The sequence below is a fragment of the Calidris pugnax genome, unplaced genomic scaffold, assembly GCF_001431845.1.
Source record: "Calidris pugnax isolate Ruff unplaced genomic scaffold, ASM143184v1 scaffold51, whole genome shotgun sequence".
NCBI lineage: Eukaryota > Metazoa > Chordata > Aves > Charadriiformes > Scolopacidae > Calidris > Calidris pugnax.
The window spans coordinates 6,374,277-6,395,078 of NW_015090797.1; the positions used below are offsets into that span (position 1 = coordinate 6,374,277).

Genomic DNA, 20,802 nt, shown 5'->3' on the forward strand with positions numbered 1-20,802 from the left:
TGGTAAATCCTTGCAAATATTTGCCAGGCTGGTTGTTGTACAGTCAGAACCAACATCTGTTCTGAAGGTTAAAAAAAAAAAAAAAAAAAAAATTGAAAATTGCAAAAAATTATACCCTACCCTTTCTGGTACTTTGGCATATTCTTCCTCTTGGCCTGCCTTTCAGCCATGGTTCCCAGACAGACAGTTCTTTTTGACGATATTGCTCAATATTTGAGCATTCCTTTTCAGAAATATCAGAAGATACTTGAGAAAACATGTATTTACAAGGACTTTTTCTTAGTATTTTATAATGAATTCTTAGTATTTTATAATGAATTCTTAGTTATGAGGTGAAATTGGACATAAGTATAAGCAACTACATTCTTTAGGAGGGAAGTAAATTTAAGACTTCTCAAGTAGGTTAAGGAGAGTCTGGTCTTTCCTGTTTACAGCAATGTAGAAGCTTTATTGCAAAAGAGTTTCCCATTGAAAACCAGCTCAGAGTATAACTAAATGCAGTCCTAGAGCGAGTGATTAATCTGAATGCAGAGTACAGTGAGTCCCATTGTGTATAAGGAGGAGGGACCAGACATATTTTACAAAATATGAAGACATGACATTTAAACACAAAAGTACTACCAAGTGATTTTTTAGTGTTTTAAGTGAAATTTAAAATGATTAGTTATAGGGATGAATGGTGAGCTTTCAGCAGAAAAACTAAGATTTTTATACTTGTCTCACAGTGACATATGAAAATAATAATTATTTTTAGTATCAAATTTAGCAGTTGTGTTAATACCTACTTCATTATCATGTGAACCTAACAACAGCTATTTCATATTATGTCAACTAAATTATTTAAGTAATCTAATTCTTGGTCATATTTTTAGCTTACTCACAAGCAGTTTGTTATCTGGTGCTGTCAGCCAAATTGTCTCATAAATATTGCTGTTCTTTCTGAAAGCTCCAAGAGAATAAAGTGTGTAATTCTTTTAGACACAAAACCTGAAATTTGACACAATAGAATAAAGACTAGGTGTTCCTGTAATTTTATTTTTAATCTACTTGAACTAAAGTAAACAAACTGGGGTTGGTGGTGGGATGGCAGAAGATACAATACCTCTAAAGACTTCAGAAAGCCTCTTTAGCTTCATTGCCTTAGGCAAAGTTATTTGTCTATGCCACTGGCAACTGGCCAATTTATTGAACCTTGCCAGCAGGAATGAATTTAGACCAATATGCTATGGTATAGGTATTAAATGTATTTTAAAAATCACCAGCTACATTTCTACGGGGCATTGGGTTCTGTCAAGAGTGTTAATTGTCTCATGTGTTATATTTAATTGTGTAAAAGTCGGCATTTCTTCTGCTATTTTACTACCTCCTTTGTCATATTAAATGCCAGAGTGTGAACTGCAAATGTTGTTATCTCTACCAAAGTGAGGAGTCCTGAAATAATGCAAACCTTGGCAAACTCTGAACTCTTCATGGAGAAGGTCAGAAGCCTGCTGATAGACTGAGGGTGTAGGAACAAAATAGGTTCAGCTGCAGTCTTCAACAAACTGCCTCTCATTCTGTTTCAGCCAAGTCAGAGTGAAAAGACCAGGTAGGCAAGAGAAGCCTAAAAGGCAAGGAGCCATGTGACTGAGTAAAGAAACAACTCAAAAGCTGTGAATAGGACTTTTTGGGGGGAAGGAAAATGAGGAAAGTAATGATGAGAATATAAATTCTGTCATGAAGTATTTTACTTCTCTGCCAGTGGTGCAAGTGGACTTTAAATGGGATCCAAAAGTACTGATGTCTCAATCCAAATCTTAAACTGAATTTGTAGGAGTTATGGTTTGCAGTTCCCTTCCCAAAGAAGGCTGAGGAGGGAGGAGGATTCCTCAATTGGAGCATATCTGATAGAAAAATCTTAAGAAGTAGATAGAGAAACTGCATGAGAAAGCTGTCAAACCAAGTGAAATCTGGAATTGAGTGGTGTGGATAAGATGATAGAGCAGCAAGCCAGGAAGATCCACAGTAGCACCTACTGTGAATGAGGAAAACCTGGCTAACAAGAGGTATCTATTCACAAGTCTTTTTCATTGGAGAATGTTCCCTTCTCAGGCAGGGATGCATTACAGTGCTGCCCACAGTAACTGAAATTTCAAGCATAATGACCAAGTGGAGAAAAAATAAAATGAAAACCTGGCAGGTTGGAAAAGCTGTGAAATTAATGATCACAATTCCCATGAAGAAGAGATGTATTGGTCAGGAGTGACTCACTCCTCTGTGTGATGAAAAATTCGGGCTAGTGACTGGAGCTAACATTGTGGGAAGCCGTCTGTCTCCAAGGTGTTTAAATCTGAGGGAAGTTGCCAAAGCCATCTAGCCAAATGACAATTAACTGGGACTGCTCATTCATGCGGGCATGACTGATTTCAGTGTGACTCTAAGCTGATCAAAAATGACTACGAGACTCTTGGAGGAAGGCTGAGAGGGTCAGAGCTGTTGTAATGTGCAAGCCAATCCTCCCGGTCATGCAGGAATAATGTGTCCTACAATGCTTCTATGCAGAAGCAGTGTCACCAAAGAGGGCTTGGGCTTCTTTGACAATAGCATGAACTTGCAAGGAAATACAGGGTGAAATGGAACTGCTTAGCCTGAATAGAAGAATAATGTTTCAACTTTAGAAAAGCTGTACAAAGAGCAGGCAGTTTCTCCTTTGTTTCTGTGATGGATTACATGAGAAGTAATGGGCTTAAACTGCAACCAGAAAGAGTGTTTTGATATAAGTAAAACTTCCAATGCTAAGTAGAGCTGTACTGGCTAATAGATTGACTCATAAGGCATCAAGAGTGCAATCATGGCAGGACCGCACAAGTGAGTTGGGCAGACAGCTTTGATCTATTGAGTTGCTTTTCGGCCATATGTTTCTATTTTTCTGTATTGTCGTAGAAAGAACATATTCATATCTGTGCTTGCAACTGCATTCAAAAATACTAGCTTAAGATAAACTATGGCTACCATTAGACTAAAGTTTTTCCTCCATTTCTTTGGCATTCTGTGAAAACTTCTCGAATTAAATACTATATACTAGGTATTATATTGTCTAAATATTAATTGTAGTGAAGTTATAAGTGAAAAGTAAAATTGAAATTGGAGTTACCTACATTTTTTAATTTTCTTGATAAATAGGTAAGTATGAAATCTGATGTTTTAAACCAGGAAAGATGTATAGATCTATTTTTATCAATTTAATAATCTCGTTTCTGCTGGAAGAATACCATGGAGTTCCTTATTCTTCAGTAATAACAGAGGTACTAAGAGCTGCAGCCATCTAAACTAGACAATCAACCATCTGATAGATTATTTACATGTAGATAATTATTCCCATTGAAACCCATTCTTGTTAAATACCAATCTCATCATCTCAAGTCCTATGTCACTCTAACATACAGTAGATGTTCATTTTTAGATTTGATTTTTCCTTCATGACTTTAACTCCCTTATTAGTTACTGTGATTTACCCAAATTATAACATAAATACTTTCCAAATGACAAACACCCAGCCTTGTTTTTTTTTCTATATGCATAATGTTTTCTTTCTTATCATCCAAGTTTCATAGCAAACACAGATATAATGCATTAAATAAATGTAAGTCTTCCGTACTGCATTTACCCTTGTGAACTATGTATCAGCTTTGAAAAAAATTATTCCACCACCAAAAAAAATTCTGACTAGATCAATGACATTTCTTAATCATATCTAGCACGTGTTCAATAAGATTATTTTCATCTTCAACAGTTTATATATTCTAGCATTTCTCATGGGTGTTTGTACAGATGGATGTGTATTTTGGCCATGATTTTGTGAAGGAGAGTGATCCAGGGTTTTCTTTACTATGCTCTTACTTCAAAATCTATTTATTTGCCTTAACCTCATTCTTTTGACAAGTGCAGATATCTTGAAGCTCCTGGGTGTTGACGTTTAGATCTACTGATGTGTTGAGGATGTAACTGCTTCTTCTGCATTTTGTCATCTACTAAAACAGTCATTATGAGCTGCTACTCCTACCATATTCTGAACTTTAAGTGGGCTTTTGCTGTGTTCTCAGTCCAACTAAAGTAAAGCATAATAACTCAAGCAGGCTATTTTAAACTAGCTCAGGTAGTGAAGTTTGGAAATTTAGGATCCCACAATAAGTCAATGATATTCTGTGGAAACAAATTGTAGATTTCTAGTGCCAAGCGTTATCTACCAACTATTAAACTTGTTTCCCTGATGTGTCTTTCTTCTAGCAGTGAGAGTTTTAAAAGTTTAGAATTTCCTTTATTTAATTTTTAATATAAGCCCTAATAACTGTTGTATAGAGAAAGGATATAGCAACAGATAAGAAAAACATTATTGAAAAATAGGGTGGATACAGCAAAACTTTCCTTGAATGATGAGAATTCAGAGAAAAATATGTATTCTGGAGGCCTCTAATAGCTGCTAGACTCTAGTATTTCCAGCTATAGAAAATATATAAAGTTTCTATTTAAAGTATTGTGAATACAAGTGACTTAGAATTCATAATTAAAACAAAAAAAATTGTGTAGGGGAATCTGGAATTGTTATATTTCAGATGGAAGTCCTTGATATTTTCAAAGGAAACTGAATTGATAGTTGCTAGGTACACTACGTCTTTGCTCAACCATCTATGTATGTTTTCATAACAAGAAGTAAAATGGATTTGAATACCTTGTAGTATTCAGATGGATTTCCATTGCAAACTGTTCTTCTTTGGTGGATACTAAAATTGTTTTAAATTGCAAATGAAAGAGGGACTCAAGAGGAATATATTTCACTATTTTGTGAGTAGATTTTCCCCTGATGATTACCTACACCAGCTTTTTTTACTCTTGGCGTGACTGATAACTGCAGTAACATACTCCAATGAGCAACCTCTATTATGACATAAACCACAATTATCCAGTTGCTTTGCTTTATCTGAATCAGTGCCTCTTGTATCTCCTTGTGGGTCATTTTTTTCATGTTTTTTTCAATTTATATTGTTCACAGTCTTTCTGGTAAATCCTCGGTAGAGTGACATATGTTTCTCACTTTCAGATGGGACCATAATAACTTTTTCAAGCACTGAAAATAGGTTTTCAGCTGTTGCCATTGTTTCTTTAATAATATGCGTGTTGCTGCTGGTATTTTAATTATGGAGATTGACTGTTGTGAAACTGTGTTGTTTGTAACACAAGTATCTTCTTTAAAGAAGCACAATAATACTATTATCATTAAGGTAGTGTCCAAATTTAGGAATAGGTGTAATATTGCAGGATTAAATGAAATCATTCATCTATTAAGTGAAACTTTTTTTTATTAATTTAGGTAAAAGTAATTGCAGTCCTATTATTGGAACATCAAAGATTTGTGAAGACTAGGTTTTGTGCTTTTGTCCTTAGGGCTCCCACTATAATCTCATGTAATAGGCACAAATCTGGCATTTCTTTATAATATCCACCCATTACTGCTGTGCTGGTAGTGCTCAATGCATCACTGAGTCCTTTTGAGTGAGAAAGCAAATGAAAGCAGTTTGATGGTATACAGATTTGCAATCATAGTTCAGATGGCCATTTGTCCTTCAGCGGTGCTCTTATATGCCATAAATTGATAATAACTCTCTATATACAAGTCTTTTCTTTCCATATATCAGTTCAAGGCCTCTGTTAGGAATGATTTGTATTCAACTACCTGATTTCTTTTCTGGGAAAGCATTCCTGATTCTTACTAGCCATCCTTTGTTGTCTCCAAAAGTATTTATCAAATATCTGCATGTATGGGTGCTCACGAAAACATGCAAGCTCTCTATATCCTGTGTACAACTGGCTAATACAGGGACAGTCAGTACAATAATTTAAAAGGAAGCTTGTAGAATTACAGGACTGCTTTCCACATGAGACCTCAGGACTATCTCATGCCTTTCTTCTTTACCTATTTGTAGTTTTCAAAGGAAAGCTTTCAGTTTCCAGATGGATTGAGATGATCCACAAGAAGTTTAAGTGCTAATACTGAACCAGAATAAACACCCATCTAGTCCAGTGTCTGGCTATAGCAAAAGTATAGTTGTATTCCCTTTGTATTTCCAGCCAGCTGCTACCTTGGGACTTCCTCAGTCAGCTGACAAGGGACTTCCTGAATTATGCCTACTGTGTCTTAATTGTCTATACTCCTTAAAAGTATTTGATCTCTTTTGTAATTTTTTTGACTCCTAAGAGAGATTTTATAACATTTATTATATAAGTTGAAGCATGTATCATCTTGTTTCTCACTTTTGTTCTCAACTAGAAATCACAGTGAGAATGATTCAGCCTACAGGCATCTATAGGAACAGATTCTAAAGCAGAGGTCATGTTTATGCATTATTCAGTGTTGTATCAAGCCTCTCCTCTATGTAAATGTTCATATATTCTGTTTTTTCTCTTCCTTCCTTCCTTCAAGGAACTTGTTGCTTACTGCATTCAGGCTGATGTGTTTGCAATCCAGTGCATCTAGTCTTGAGAAAAATCTGTATTAGGCATGAAAATAGTAGAAATGATGGCAGTAATCCCAATCTTTCTATCCTTTGAGCCATTTAGCTGGTAAAATTTGATCAACAGACAATAGACAATGGCATCATCCCTGGTAGGTCAGGAAGCAGACATGAATGTCGCATTAAACAGTTCCTGTGTACCCATGTTTTCAGAGCACGTTGACAGATCACTTTGCATATTGTAGTTTATATGGATTTTCAGCCTAATCTCTAAAATCTACTACATCTTGTAAAACCAGCATCAAGAATTCCTATATTCGGTCTACATAGTCATATATTCATATATTTGAATGAATTCACCAACATATGATGCATTTTGTGTGAACAGCTGCACACTTCTTTTAAATTTCCTGGTTCCCTGCTCTTTTCAATGCACATATAGTCTTGAATAATGAAATTTCACAATCTTGCCACAATTTACCTATCACAATGAGTAAACAAAAGCCTAACAAGGACAGAAAATAAGACTAAGCAATTAATATTTCCAACTGTTATTTATTTAGTCTTTCTTACTCGTTCATTGTTATAAGATTGTCACAGTGTGGATTCATGGTTTTTTCCAAAGTGCTCCAAATTGTAATAATTTTGCTACCTGTTTGCAATTACTTAACACCCCAATGGCTTGAACTGTATTGTTGCTTTAATGCGTAAGATGAAGTTAAGAACTATTTAATGAATTTACATTCTTGTCAAGCTATTATATTTTAATTAGCCATTAATGAATGTAAATCAGCATACAGATTCTAAGTTGTTTCGGGAAATCCAGATATATGGCCAGAATAAATTAAAATAATAAAGGATTCTTTTTTAACTGGAAAATTTCTGATAAGGAAGGAGACCTGCTAAGTTACACAACATCTACAGGCTGCAAGAAAATGATAGATGAAATCATAGGTGTGGGAGAATCTGATTTACTGTCTGATACAGGAAAATACAGGAACATACTGACCATGAACTAGTGCCTAGTCATTCCAAATGTTGTCCCTCAGTCTTGGATGTTCTGTAGGTGCTCCAAGGGAACGATCTCTGTCAAGCACCCTGTCCTGCCAACTAACACCTACTATATTATTGTTTCTTGCAGATGACCATTTGTGATACCTGAAACTCACAGTGTCATTAAACCTTTTTTCCCATTATAACATTAGAACTGTAAGAATTAGAATTAGAATTAGAATTGTACAGTGTTTCAGGAAACACATGCTTGCTTCTGTGGCAAACATATGATTGCTTTTATTTAAATATTTGAGAATTGGAAAAACCTCAAATCAGTGCCCTTATCTCTAGGATCATACTGCCCTTAAGAGTCCTTAGGGCAATATATGCTCATTGAAAGGCTCATCTTCTCACAAGGATCCTGATTTCATTAGGTAAAAAAGGTCAAACAAACACATAATAAATAGTGGGTTTGAGATTATGTTTTAAAATCCTCTGATGGAAACTGAACAGTAATTGTAGTGCTATTTGCTCAAAGAACTTCTGAAATAGTAGCTCTCAGAGGAGTGAACAATTCAGTTCAGTTTCATCTGAATGTTTGAAAGTTTAAAACCCAGTCCTCGCCAAGTTAACAAGCTGCATTCCAGCAGGGTGCAACAAAAATAGGGTACAATTCACACAAAATAGTATGGATGAGTATCTTCTGAATTACTCCTTCTCTGGCATGAAGACAGTTAAATAAAATAAAATAAAAAAAAAAAAAATACAGACACAGAAGTTGCAATTGTTGTGCACACCTGAAGCCAAAGCCTGTTCATCTGCTCACTCTGCTGAGGAATCATGTGTTCCATGTTCTTATTTTTATCTTCCGCAGAACAGGCACAGCGATCAATATGAAAACTATCCATCTCTGGTGGCAACATCTAGTGCACAAAATCAACTGAGTTTGACCATGCTGCACTCGTCTTTATGTTTCACTTCATATCATCTCCCTGTCAAGTATTACTCATGGCTATGATGTCCTAACATATTGGACCCTAACATATTTTTGAACATATCTACTTGTATATGTTTGTACCCTTATCACAATCAATTATGCTTCAAAGCATTCTTCTGTGATAGCTTCCACTCAAATCTCTTCTTCCATTATTGGTCTCTTACCAATATCACTTGGCTATTTACTAGTCAGATGCAATATACTGAAGAGACCTTTTTTTTTGTCCCTTTCTTCCACGTTAAGGTGATCACCAAATCCCAAACTACTTCCTCTATGGTATTCTTAGAATTTTTTTCCTAATCTGCATTCATGGAAGTTGAACCAGAATAGAATTTAACCTCTCATCACCTGTTTTTATGAGCATGAAGTAGAAGCAGATGCTTCTTGCTAGCTTCACTTCAGCTTTCATAATGCTTCCTGCAGCTTTGCCTTCAGAACAGGATTTGTTTCTTAGCTGCTCCTTTTGTCTTCTTTTGTGCCACTCCTCATTTCTTATTGCTCTGCATAAACACATCTTTTAAAGAATGTTCTCAGAGCACCTGCCTCTCTTTCTTAGTGTAGTATCTGCCAGGATGTTGTATTTAAAAATATTATGTGCATATATGTTTGCTGTGTATCATACTGCTGTCCTCTGATGAATACAAATGTTATTCATTTGCATCATTTACATAGTGTTTTATGCTGTGAGTATGCTTAATAAATAATAGTATTACAGTAAGTTCAGTAATGTTATGGAAGACTGAAGGAACATTTCTCTTTTAGATATCTATGTATCATGATTGATAGACTATTGATAGATTTAATAGATAATCAATCAAGTAACAGAAGACTGTTTTTTTCTCTTTTCATTTGTGAAAAATGTTTACATTTAGATTTTAATACTTGAGAATTGGTGGATCTGGATCATGTGTAGATTAAATTTTACTCAGTGTATTTTGTAACATGGTGGAAAGAACAATTTTGCCTTTTTTTTTTTTTTTCTTTTCCTTTTTCCCGTAGTCTCAAGACAGTGTATTTCATAATCTTAAATATCAGTGACTTCTGCTGCTGAATTGTATAATGTTTGGGGATTTTATGTAATGTCCAAAATTTATGCATATGAATTATAAACATTTAGAGTGTTCCTAAAACAAATCACAGTTAACAAATTTTAGTTCCTATAATGCAGTTTGTAAACTATAACACAATTAAGAATAATTTCTTTCAAGAAATCATCACCATATTACCTGAAAGATAAACACGTTTGCTTTAATTAATTAAAGTAACAGCAGTTACAACAACTATGCAATGTAGGTGTTAGATCGTACTTTAAAATATGAGCTGGAAATTTGTGAATGAGAAAATGATGCTTGAATCATGCATTTACATTTCCCAGGAACACTTAAAAGCACATAGAGCTCCCAATGTACTTGATTTCTGTTAAAAAAAAAAAAGTAAATCAAAATGCTATCAAAGTATTTAATATGTAACTTGCCCCAAAGGAGATATTTTCAATATTTTGTTTATCATAGTTAAATCTCTTTTTCTTGACAATGTTTTTTCATAATTTAAATTTTTCGCAGTATTGTCTGTAGTCCTTTTTTAAACTAGAACGAAATAGACAGTTTTGACAAGGATTTTCATAGCGCCTACTAGCACAAACAAGGATTTATCATGCTGGAGTATTTCACGTTAGATTTAGGAATAAATCCCAAAAGTCTTGAGATCTCTGCTTTTCTGTCTAAAACCTGTGATTATTTTAATTATTTAAGTTTGTGTATTCATTATATTTTAATACTTTCTCCACCAAAAGTTCTAGCTCCTCTAATGCTTCCCCTTACATTGAATAAATGAGGAAACTGAAGCTGATGTACATGCCAAGAAGGGAGGGTGGAAATGTTATTCTGACACTTTTGATTCGGGATACATTTGAAAGCCAACTGAAATTACTTGCCAGCATGTTTTTGACAGTGACAATTATCCTTTGATAGCAAAACTGTGTGATGTCAGTGACAGACTTACAGACTTGCTCAATATTTGCATGAAGAATGCAGAGGTTACCATTGCAGCAAGCAGGCTGTTTAAAGTCTCCAAAACACAGTGCTGCTCACATCTCCACATATAGTTGTTTAGAGATGACATTGTAAACACTTTCGAGGAAATTCTTCTTGTAAAAGATGTGATACATTTGGTAAAAACAGTGTAAATGTTATCCTGTGGTTTCAGGGCTATGTCCTAGTTGACAATGTCTTTAAATTAAAGATGTCTTTTATTCATTTACTTACAGCTACAAAAACAATTGTGAAGAGTTAACATAAGAGAGTAAAAAATAAATTCTAGGTATTAATTATCTGTCATGAGCATGGTAGATTTACTAGGTTTGTTCAAAAGCTTTCAAGGCTTCTGCTTAAAGTAAAAAGAAACTTTTTTGTTCTACTAATGGCAGGATTGGGTATGTTCCACACTTAATTCTACTTGTGTTGGATGCTTTTGTGTCAGAAAGCTGGCAATGTTTATATAGATGAAGTCAGTGATCTGCAGGGCTAAGTACAAAACTCCTCACGATTCAGGGGTCTCAGACTGGTTTCCTCTTACTTTTTTACCTAGGGGTATTGCTGAGTGTTTTAAGAAAAAAATACTTGAACAATTACTAAAAATGATTTTGCACACTTGATTTTGCACCTAGAATACAAGGGTAGAGTAAGGGATGTTTCAAAGTCTATTCCAGTCCAATTTTCATTATTCTTTAAGGAAAGGAATTTGCTTAAAGCTTGATGACTTTCATGGATGGCACTAAGTTGTTCTGAATTACTTATATAGTTAAGTACTGTCATGGAAGTGTAAGACCAACAAAAGATGTTCCAAACAAAGGCAAAATGGTAAAATTTAATAGGATTTTATACTACAAAATGTCCAGTTATTCACATGAGCTTGTCAAAATTTCAGTCCCTTTATTGCAGGAGGTAGTTTTTTTTACATACATAATTTGGAAGGAAGTGTCTGGTATATATCTCTAAAATTCAATGTTTGTTTGTTTTTTTGTTTTTGTTTGTTTGTTTTTTGGTTTTTTTTCTTCTAATGACTGACTATTAATCTATTTCTTTATTCATTTTTATAGATTAAAAAAATCAACAGGAATTTTCCCGTAAACCAGCAGGTAAGAAAATGAAAATTTGGAGTTCTTCCATTTATAATTCTCATGTCAACTGTATTTAATTCTCTGGTAGCTGTTCATTATTTTAGTTCAAAGATTGTCAGTAGATTTTCTTCAGAGAGTAGCTTGCTGCCTCAAAATAGGTATTTTTTTCCTAAAGTCAATGGGAACTGGAGTATTTGGTCAAATAAGAACAGGCCTAAACTTTTCAAATTAACCTGTTTAATGCATATATATATTTATATATATAAAAATGATAGTTTTCTTTAGAATGCACCTTACCCATTTTACTATAAAAGGGGAGATGGGATTCTTACGCATTACAGAATTAGCCAGTGTCCATCAATGTTCTAAAATTCTAAAAACATATGAATTCTATTGTCCAAATAAAGGCATAAAAAAAATAATATTTACACAAGTTTATGGAATGAGACAGTAGCAGAATTTGGAACAAACTGAATAATCTGACTGTCTCCTGTTTTATCCATTGTCAGTCTCATGTTACCGGAAGACACTCTATGTCCTAAAAAAAGGGAGTAACATTCCTTGAATAGAGATGGTTTCTTGCAAAATGCATCATGAGCATAATTGCTCTTCTTCTCTACAGCTGTGTAGCAGGTGATTGGATCTGTAAGGTAAAGAGATAGAGCTGTGTGTCTTGAGAAATTCATTCTTTCCACAATTTTTAATATTTTTTTTTAAAGAAGTAAACTTACAGGCAATTCAAGGTTTAACACTGAAATTCTGAGGTTTTAGTTGCTAGAGACCATTGTAATAACGGACAGCAGCCACAATTCCTCAAAAAGATCAGCATATATTTTAGAAGCTAGATAAGAAAAGCATGAATAAAAATATTCATGGTGGAGCTTAGTACACTGTAAAGTGATGGAAAATTAATTTGGAACATAGTCTGTTCCCACACTACAGTAATGCCATTAATTGTTCTGTGATATAGCACAACAGTTGAAAATGTGACCATTTAGTGGTGGGCTACTCATCACAGAGTACATGTTTAGTAAATTAAACCAGTTAATTAAGTATGCCTGTGTTGTGTATCACAACTATTGCATAACGGGCTTTTCTTTTTAAGAAACTTGTAATAAGGAGAAACAGAGAAATCTGATTCATCAGAAGGAACAAATTAATTCCTTGTAGAATGAGAGAAATATCTATAGGACTGAACTGTAAACTTGCCTTCAGGAGGGCAGATTTGAGGAAGGAAAATGCTTTCACCTCTCTTACACCACATCTTCAGCCAGTCAACGTATTCATCAGTTCGCTGTCTTTGGTCCGACTATTTTAATATGGAATTGCTAATATGGAAGAGGACTGAGAGTAACTCCCAAGTGAGGGTGTATTATGTTTTGTTTGCTGCTTACTTAATGAAAAGGTCCACAAATCATAATAAAGGAATGACATTTTAATAATAATAATAATAACAAAAACAACATCATCAGTAACAGCATTAGTAACTATATGGTTATGTATAAAAGAAATTAGAATAAATAAAACATAATAAGCAATTAGCTGCATTTTTATTTGCCTTTGATTCTCAGGTCTTCATCTGTACTACAATTACTCAGATTTTTAGATACTTTTGTCTCAGTCTTGCCTCATGAAGTCAAAGAAAGGAAGTGGTTTGTCACATTCGGCAATTGAAAAGAGCACTTACATTTGGACATTTTTAGAACAGTTTCTATAACATCAGTTGCTAGTAGTGGCAAATAAATGCTCCTATCTCAAAAGAAGGAAGGACAAAATGCTTAATAAACAAAAAATAGTTAACTAGCTCCATTTCAATCTTATATTTTACTCTGGACTTATTTCTTAGCTTTTATTACTGTGAAAAAAAAAAAAAAAAAAAAAAAAAAAAAAAAAAAAAAAAAAAAAAAAGACAACAAAAATGTAAATAATAGTTGTAATGTCCCACCAGGCTAACATATAAATTCCATGATCTCTGCTGTTTGGGAACTTTTGGCATGCGTTGTCAGTAAGGCATTTTCCTCATTATTAGAATTCCAGTGGAAAGCAGAAATAATTCTCTTGGCTTGAGCAGCTTGTTGGTCATGTTATCTGTTAGGGCAGCCTGCGATTAACGCTTTCTTCTCTCATCAACATCAATCACTATATTCCAAAGGAATTACCACGGACAATTTCAAGAAAGTCAGACAAAAGATCAAACTGAAAAGAGAGAGCCTGGTGTGATGGGCAGTGAGACTGATAAGATCTCAATGCTCATTAAATACTGGAAAAGAAAAATGTTTATTGATCTATGGGTATCTTGACATTTTAGGCAATGTTAATTTCAAAAATAGACTCCTGTTTGGTTTACCTTGTGTAAAGAGGCTTGCAGGTTTTTATTGTAGAAGGAACTAAGAAATATAACTTAATTTTTGTTAAATATGGTATTTCTGAGAAGAGTCAGAAAAGACTCATGGATGTACAGTTAATCTGTCTTCTGGTATGCAGCAGCGATTAACATGGTATACAGGAACTGTCCTTTTTATTTGTTACATTAGCATGCTATTCTTTAGCTGAATATTAAATTATCATCTTGACTACTTTTGTCATCTTGACATTTATTTCAGTAAAATACATTTTTCTCTAAAAGGTTGAATAGCTAGTTTTAACTTGTTTCTGCAAGCACATCATGAACTTGAACTCTGAAACTGATCTGATTGGGATTTTACTTCTAGATTTTTTCTTACCATGTATTTTTCCTAACATGATTAATCCAAACTACAAAAAAGGATGGAAATGCCTCTATGGCTTATTCTATGGTTTATGCATCTTGTTCAATAAAAAGCAGTGATAAGACAAACTCTGACAGTTTTTAAGTCCCTATAATGAAATGTTTTTAAAGTCACTGTATTGAAAAACATCTATTGACTAAGAATTTTTAGAGTACTATCTTTAATCGATACAGGTGCAAAAGGTTTGTACACTCATATGGCTTTTCAGTTCTCCTTCAGTGATAAAATTTCTACAGTATATTTTACATCTCTTCCCCATATATCTATCTAAAATATTCATGATAAATACCAATCAATTTCAGTATTTAATCTTTTCTCTCAAATATCCTCCTTTTGCTAAATACTCAGTTATTAAGGGGATTAATGTATTTCTTGCATTTTGATATTACTAGTATCTAAAATTCATGTGAGAGTTTTGATTTTATACCTTTGTCTATCTAAGCAAAACTGTCTGTAGAATTTTTCAACAGTGGCGACATTGCAAGTTAATCTTTTGGCTGCTGTCTTCATCCTATTATGCTTAAAAGAAAATGCAAAAAAGCATGCTTAATTTCACTTAATGAATATCCATGGGGTTTTTTTTATGAGCACTAGCAGGGTATTTGATTATTATTTTCACTTAGAATTTTCATATGTATATATGCATATACGTATACATATACATCAAATTAATATCTATGTATGTATATATGCATGTGGATTTTATTTAGTTGTTAAAAGTAAAAGGAGGAAGGTGGTTGTCAAAGTAGATTCAAGGAACCAATCCAATTATAATTCCTTTATGAATATATTCTTGATTTAGAGAATAAAATATCAGCACTGACAGACCCATTAGCAATACAATATGGAAACAAATGAACTTACATAGGTGTGGAATCTACTGTAACACTGACAGTATTATCCAAATGTCTCAATGTCTGCAGTAAGTTAACAAGAGCAGAGAAAAAGCAGTTTGAAAAGATTTGTTCATTACACAGCTTTCCTTTAAGGCAGTAATTGTGAAAGTAGGTTTGTCTGACAAATTATTTGAAAGATAAGATACATTTTATTGCAAGTTAAACGTTCAAAGTGATGAGTATTGATAAAGTGATAATTATACGGACGTCATGAGGCAATAAGTTCTGAGAATGGTCTTAATATGTTTAATAGTGGTGGGAAGATGATGCAAAAAGTGGATGGAAGAGGACCACACAGAAAAAAAGTTGGTGAAGAAGATTGTTGGAGAAGAGGGACATAAAGTTCCCCCTGTCTGACCTGACAATGATTCCCACTTGAAGGTGGTAAAAAATTAGAAAATTGGCAACACCTTTAAATCAAGTCGTGTTTTCTATATTGGTGCTATAGGCACAGGCTACATATAGTACCATCTAAGAGAAAACCAGGAAGTAGTTGAGAAAAAAAATATATTAGATAACTTGATACGGAAAATGCAAAATGTATTTTAAATATGCACTAGAAGTATTACTATATCATAGACAAAATTTCCATAAATCCAGAGGAAAAATGATAAAGACTTCATGGCAGAGAGGCATGAAGAACAGAATTTTTCAAGGTTTCAGCCAAAGGCTTCTCTATTTGATCAGCCAAGATGGGAGAGGAAACACGGGCATGTTTCCTTTTCTTGGAGCTCATCACTGTTCGGCTGTTACACGGAGTACAGCAAATGTCAGCTCCTGCGAGAGCCATCATTAGGCAGGTGAATTCTGAGAGGTGGCATTGACTTCCCTGCTAAACCTTTCCAAACAACAAGAAAATACACCCTGCCTCAATGGGGTGGTGTACTGAGGCTGAGCACTGCCCGTTCCTTTTCAATTCCCACTCTTTAAATTATCCACCGTGAGTTTGTGAATGTGCTGAGCTCAGCTGAAAATCGGCTTGATAGCATCAAGGGAAATCAATATTAGATAGCCTTTCTTACAAAGTCTTCTGATCCTTCAGAAGATAATGGAGAAAAATGCTATAATCCTTTAAGTTGAATGCTATTTCTCTTCCATCCACAGGCAGCACGAGCATTTTTGAGAGATTTGTCTTGTCTTTACAGAAGATAAGATATTCTCAATAAATAATTTTAATTTTCATTTTTAAGAAGAATCTTTCCCCCTAGAATTTTTCTGCATTTATGCAAAAAGAATTGGTAGCTGTCCTGCTCAAAGTTAGCAGTTTATAATGAGAATTACATGAGAGTGAGACAGAGTGCTTCCTTCTCCACAAATGTGTTTAACCCAGTTTTAAGACATCGTGGAATAATGAACTGATGCCACACCAAGGCAAGAAACAGGTGTATAATTGTGCATGACAGATTCCACAGCAGTCAGTTGTCACGAATCCCAGTGTATTTCAGGCATATTTACATTTTTGATGATGTTCACAAATATACACGGATATGCCCATTTTCTCTTGCTTTCGATATAATTTAATAAGAACAACTACACACAGCTGTGTAATGTCACCTCATGTTAGGGCTTAATGGGCTGCTGTTCAGCTTGATTAAAGTTATGCAGTTAGTCAATCTCATTTGAAATCACTTCTAAAAATTCAGCTCAGTGAATTTATTTAATAAAATCTAACTTATGAACGCTGTATAAAGGTGAATGCGTGCAAATGTCACGGTGGCTGCTTTGCCTGTCACTCAAGCCAGTGTCCTTTGCTGTAGATGTGTTGTATCTCTATTACACTTCAAGGTGTATTGCGTTGCTCAGGTGGCCTGGTAGAACATCTGTTCTGGTGATAAACATTTGTATGAAACACAACACAATCCATTTTATTTTTTTAATTGCAGAATAATAACCTCCAGATGACTTTGCCATCCCCTTAATACTTTTTTAAAGTGGATTGACTGAACTTCTACTTTATACTGAATGGTTACATGTCCTCAAAGAAATTCAAGTCATCGCTGTAGAAGTACATTAAGGACAGTGCTTATGTTCTCTCTCCTTAGGTGTTCATTTTGGGTTTTTTTGGTTCTTTTTTTTTTTTTTTCCTCTTTTGTTATCTTTTTCTTCCTGATTTTGCATGAGTGTTCAACTAATTATTTTTCAATATACCATTATTGAAATTCCTCAGAGTAGCGATTCTGCAGCTCTTGACTGATAGCTATTGAACTTTCAGGTCCTATGGTACATCTGCTCTGTCTCCATCTGTTGTCACAGTAAGGATTTAATCCGGTTTATTTTGAAGGAAAATCTCTAGAACGATGTTTCTGTTGTAAAATGTTTATAAAAACACACAGGGGTAGCTGAGTTCTTGCTGTTAAATTAAGCAGAAGTGCACAATAGGGTGTAAATTATGCTGTGTTAATTCCCTGCTTTGTATTGTCAGCCATCTATGGCATTTGGTGTGAATTATTACTCCATAACATAAACCCTTGAAATGCTTATGTCACTTATTAATACTTTAGATGTTTTCTGTAAAATAAAAGAAATATATATAAAAATATAGAGAGAGATATGAAAATATGTTTGGTTGACATAAAATACTTTTCACTGAGCAGTTTCTTAATTGTTTTAGATGCTTCTGAGGTAGTCTGTTATAAAAACTGTGCTTCCTGTGGCCAATAAAGATTTTTTTTCCCTTTATATTGTAGTTCAGAGTAGCTTTTGAACTTCAGGACATAAAAAAGTTTTAGAAGGGCAACACACACCATAGATTTTTAGAGATTTTAGGCTGAGGAAACCTATATGTTGACTTTTGAGAGGAAAGTCAAACTGCTTAGTGAAGATAGTCAATTACCTGATGAGCTAGATAACATTCATGTTGTGAGTCACTTGATGCAGTTATTGGATAGCAGTGCTTATATCCTAGGGCTGCATACCCTATAGTTCATGAGTGGGTGGAAGATCCACTGGAAATGTAGGTGATAGAAAAGAGGGATTAGATCAAGTTCTTATTTAAGTCTCAAACTTTAAGTCTCAAGCTGTGTATCAAATAATTTCTACATGTTCAGCAAAATCAGTTTTGTCTCAAATATAGATTTCATCCTCATTTACATATTTTTTCTCATTTATCTTCTATTTTTTATAATACTAACTCATTAGTATAACAAGTATTAGTTAGCTTATTTTGCTTTGCAATATTAATGTCGGTTCCTGAAAATTGCTTTCAGTAAGGGTAAGTTTTTCCCAACCAAATTTACTGACCACATCCATGTTAGATCTGTGCTCAGATTTCAGTCAATGCAGGCATAAATGTACTGTATTCTCCCTTTAAGGCTTAAATAAGGTATATGAATTAGGGTAGTTTAAACACCTTATTCTATTGTAGACATTTAAACTTAATTGAAATAAACAAACATGTCCAACAACTATATATTTGTAAGTGGAATCCTAAATTGATAAACAGGTAAACAAACGTTAGCTATATTCTGGTTCTGGAAGAAGAGTTACTAGATATTGTACGGTTGACAATTTAGTGACATTTTGAGGGCAGATGACAGAGAAGACTTAGGAATCTTAGAACATCCACAACTTCTCTGGGAAACCTGTTCCAGTGCCTCACCACTCTCACTGTAAATAATTTCTTCCTGATATCTAATCTAAATCTCCCCTCTTTCAGTTTAAAACCATTACCCCTGATCCTACCCCTACACTTCCTGATAAAGAGTCCCTCCCTATCTCTCCTGTAGGACCCTTTAGGTACTGGAAGGCTGATGTGAGGTCTCCCCAGAGCCTTGTCTTCTCCAGGGGGGCTGAACCACCCCAGCTCTCTCAGCCTGTCCTCATAGCAGAGGTGCTCCAGCCCTCTGATCGTCGTGTACTTTGTACATGTACTTTACAAAACAATATATTTATGCCTATGTTTGGGTGACAATCATGGCTTAAAAGTACTCAACTGGTAAGTGGATAGCTTTCCAGTTTAAGGTGTTCTTATCAGATCTTTCACCTTGATTTACACCCTTCTCAGGTGTGAAATCAGGATTTTTCTGATCCCACAGGTCTTGCATATCTTTCTGCATATAGTCATAGCTTCAACAGGAGCCTCAGCTTTTAGCTTGATGGTCAGGTTAGAAGATGAAAGATACAGGTTTGATACACTGACTTTGTGAGTGCTGTAATTGATAGGTTACCATAATAAGGGCTTTCTCTCCAGCTGCTACTTTTTGCAACAATATGATCTTAATTTTTAATAAACCAGACCCTGCCTGTACACATCCAGGGTTCTTCTGAAGCAGACTCCCCCCAGCAGATTTAGGCAGAGAAATCATTGCTTGATTTGTCATAAAGCTTTAACATGGACAAATGCTTGCAGTTCCTCCCAGAAGCATATTTTTTATCTATGATGAGGTTAGACAGTGAAAAACCATTGAAATTAAAAAGCAATTGAACGAATTGCTCTTGTTGCATCATTTTATCCCTGTGTTCTATTTATATGCATGACATAATTAAATCCTGCTTTAAGTCTCTAAACATATTTGGATCTGAAGTTTTAACACTTACACAAGAAGTCGGATATGTAGCGTAAGTTCCAGAGTGAAAGAGATACCTGGAATTTAAAAGACAATTTTTTGGGGAGAGTTGAATATTTATGAGACTGAGACTGGAAACGTAAGTAGCAAATGATAAACCAAGACAGGGCCATTTTTTTTCTAATAGAATAAATTCTTGCATCTTTTTCATGTATTTTATTCTAGGACAGGATTTTAGCTACTATCCAAAGAGCTCAACAAAGCAGGAGGACAGGAAGCAAATATTTGCTGTAACTCTCTGCTTTCAAGTCCTTGAAAAGTGTTAATGAAGAAAGAAATAAGAAAGAGAAAGAAATTGAGTCCCATATCTACATAAACTAGAGGTCTTTTTCTTTTTTAATTATACTGGGACAGATACAGTATGGGGAAACTTTTTTTTTTTCCTCTAACCTCACCATAAATCAGGAATTGTTAACATCCCTAGCTTTCCTCATATTAATTTGTTCATTCTGGCCATTTTGGAATTTTTGTTGGAGGCTGAGGCTAGAAATAACAACATTGCAATTCTGTATTGTAATGTCTCTTTTTTTGCATGAAGTGAGTGTAAATGTTCCCAAGAATAGCATTAATTTTAGTAGATTAGAATGTCTTTCACAAATCATAAATATTTCTCTCCATCCTGTAAACAACTGAGATGGGATGATAGGATTCATCTTTCATGTCTCAATAGCTGTTGAGCAATAGAAGAGTCCTACTGTCTTAATTCTCAAGGGTGTCTTACCTGCAAGCAGTCTGTACATTTGTAGAGTACATTTTAAGGATGAAAGTGTGTAGTGAGAAGTTTGATACACTGCCCCATTGAAAATGAAGGTAGATATAGAATTGGTGAATTCAGAAAAACCTGCATGGCTACAAATGGATTATGAAAGGTGAACTACTACATTTGGTATGTACTGCTTTGTGTGCTGCCGAAGAGTAATGTGGCACTGGAACAAAAATGATGCTGAATCTGGTTTGCTAAGAATAGTAAGTCAGAA

General features: G+C 34.5%; 1 protein-coding gene across 4 annotated transcripts in view; it reads left to right on the plus strand.

Annotated features, from left to right (window-relative positions):
- Window positions 1-20,802, plus strand: part of SNTG1 (syntrophin, gamma 1) — a 228,932-nt gene that overhangs the window by 148,043 nt on the left and 60,087 nt on the right. For all 4 annotated transcript variants that reach the window (XM_014937004.1, XM_014937005.1, XM_014937006.1 and 1 more), the window contains one exon: window positions 11,576-11,614. In XM_014937004.1, coding sequence (XP_014792490.1) covers window positions 11,576-11,614 — 39 coding nt within the window. The remainder of the gene's footprint in view (window positions 1-11,575; window positions 11,615-20,802) is intronic.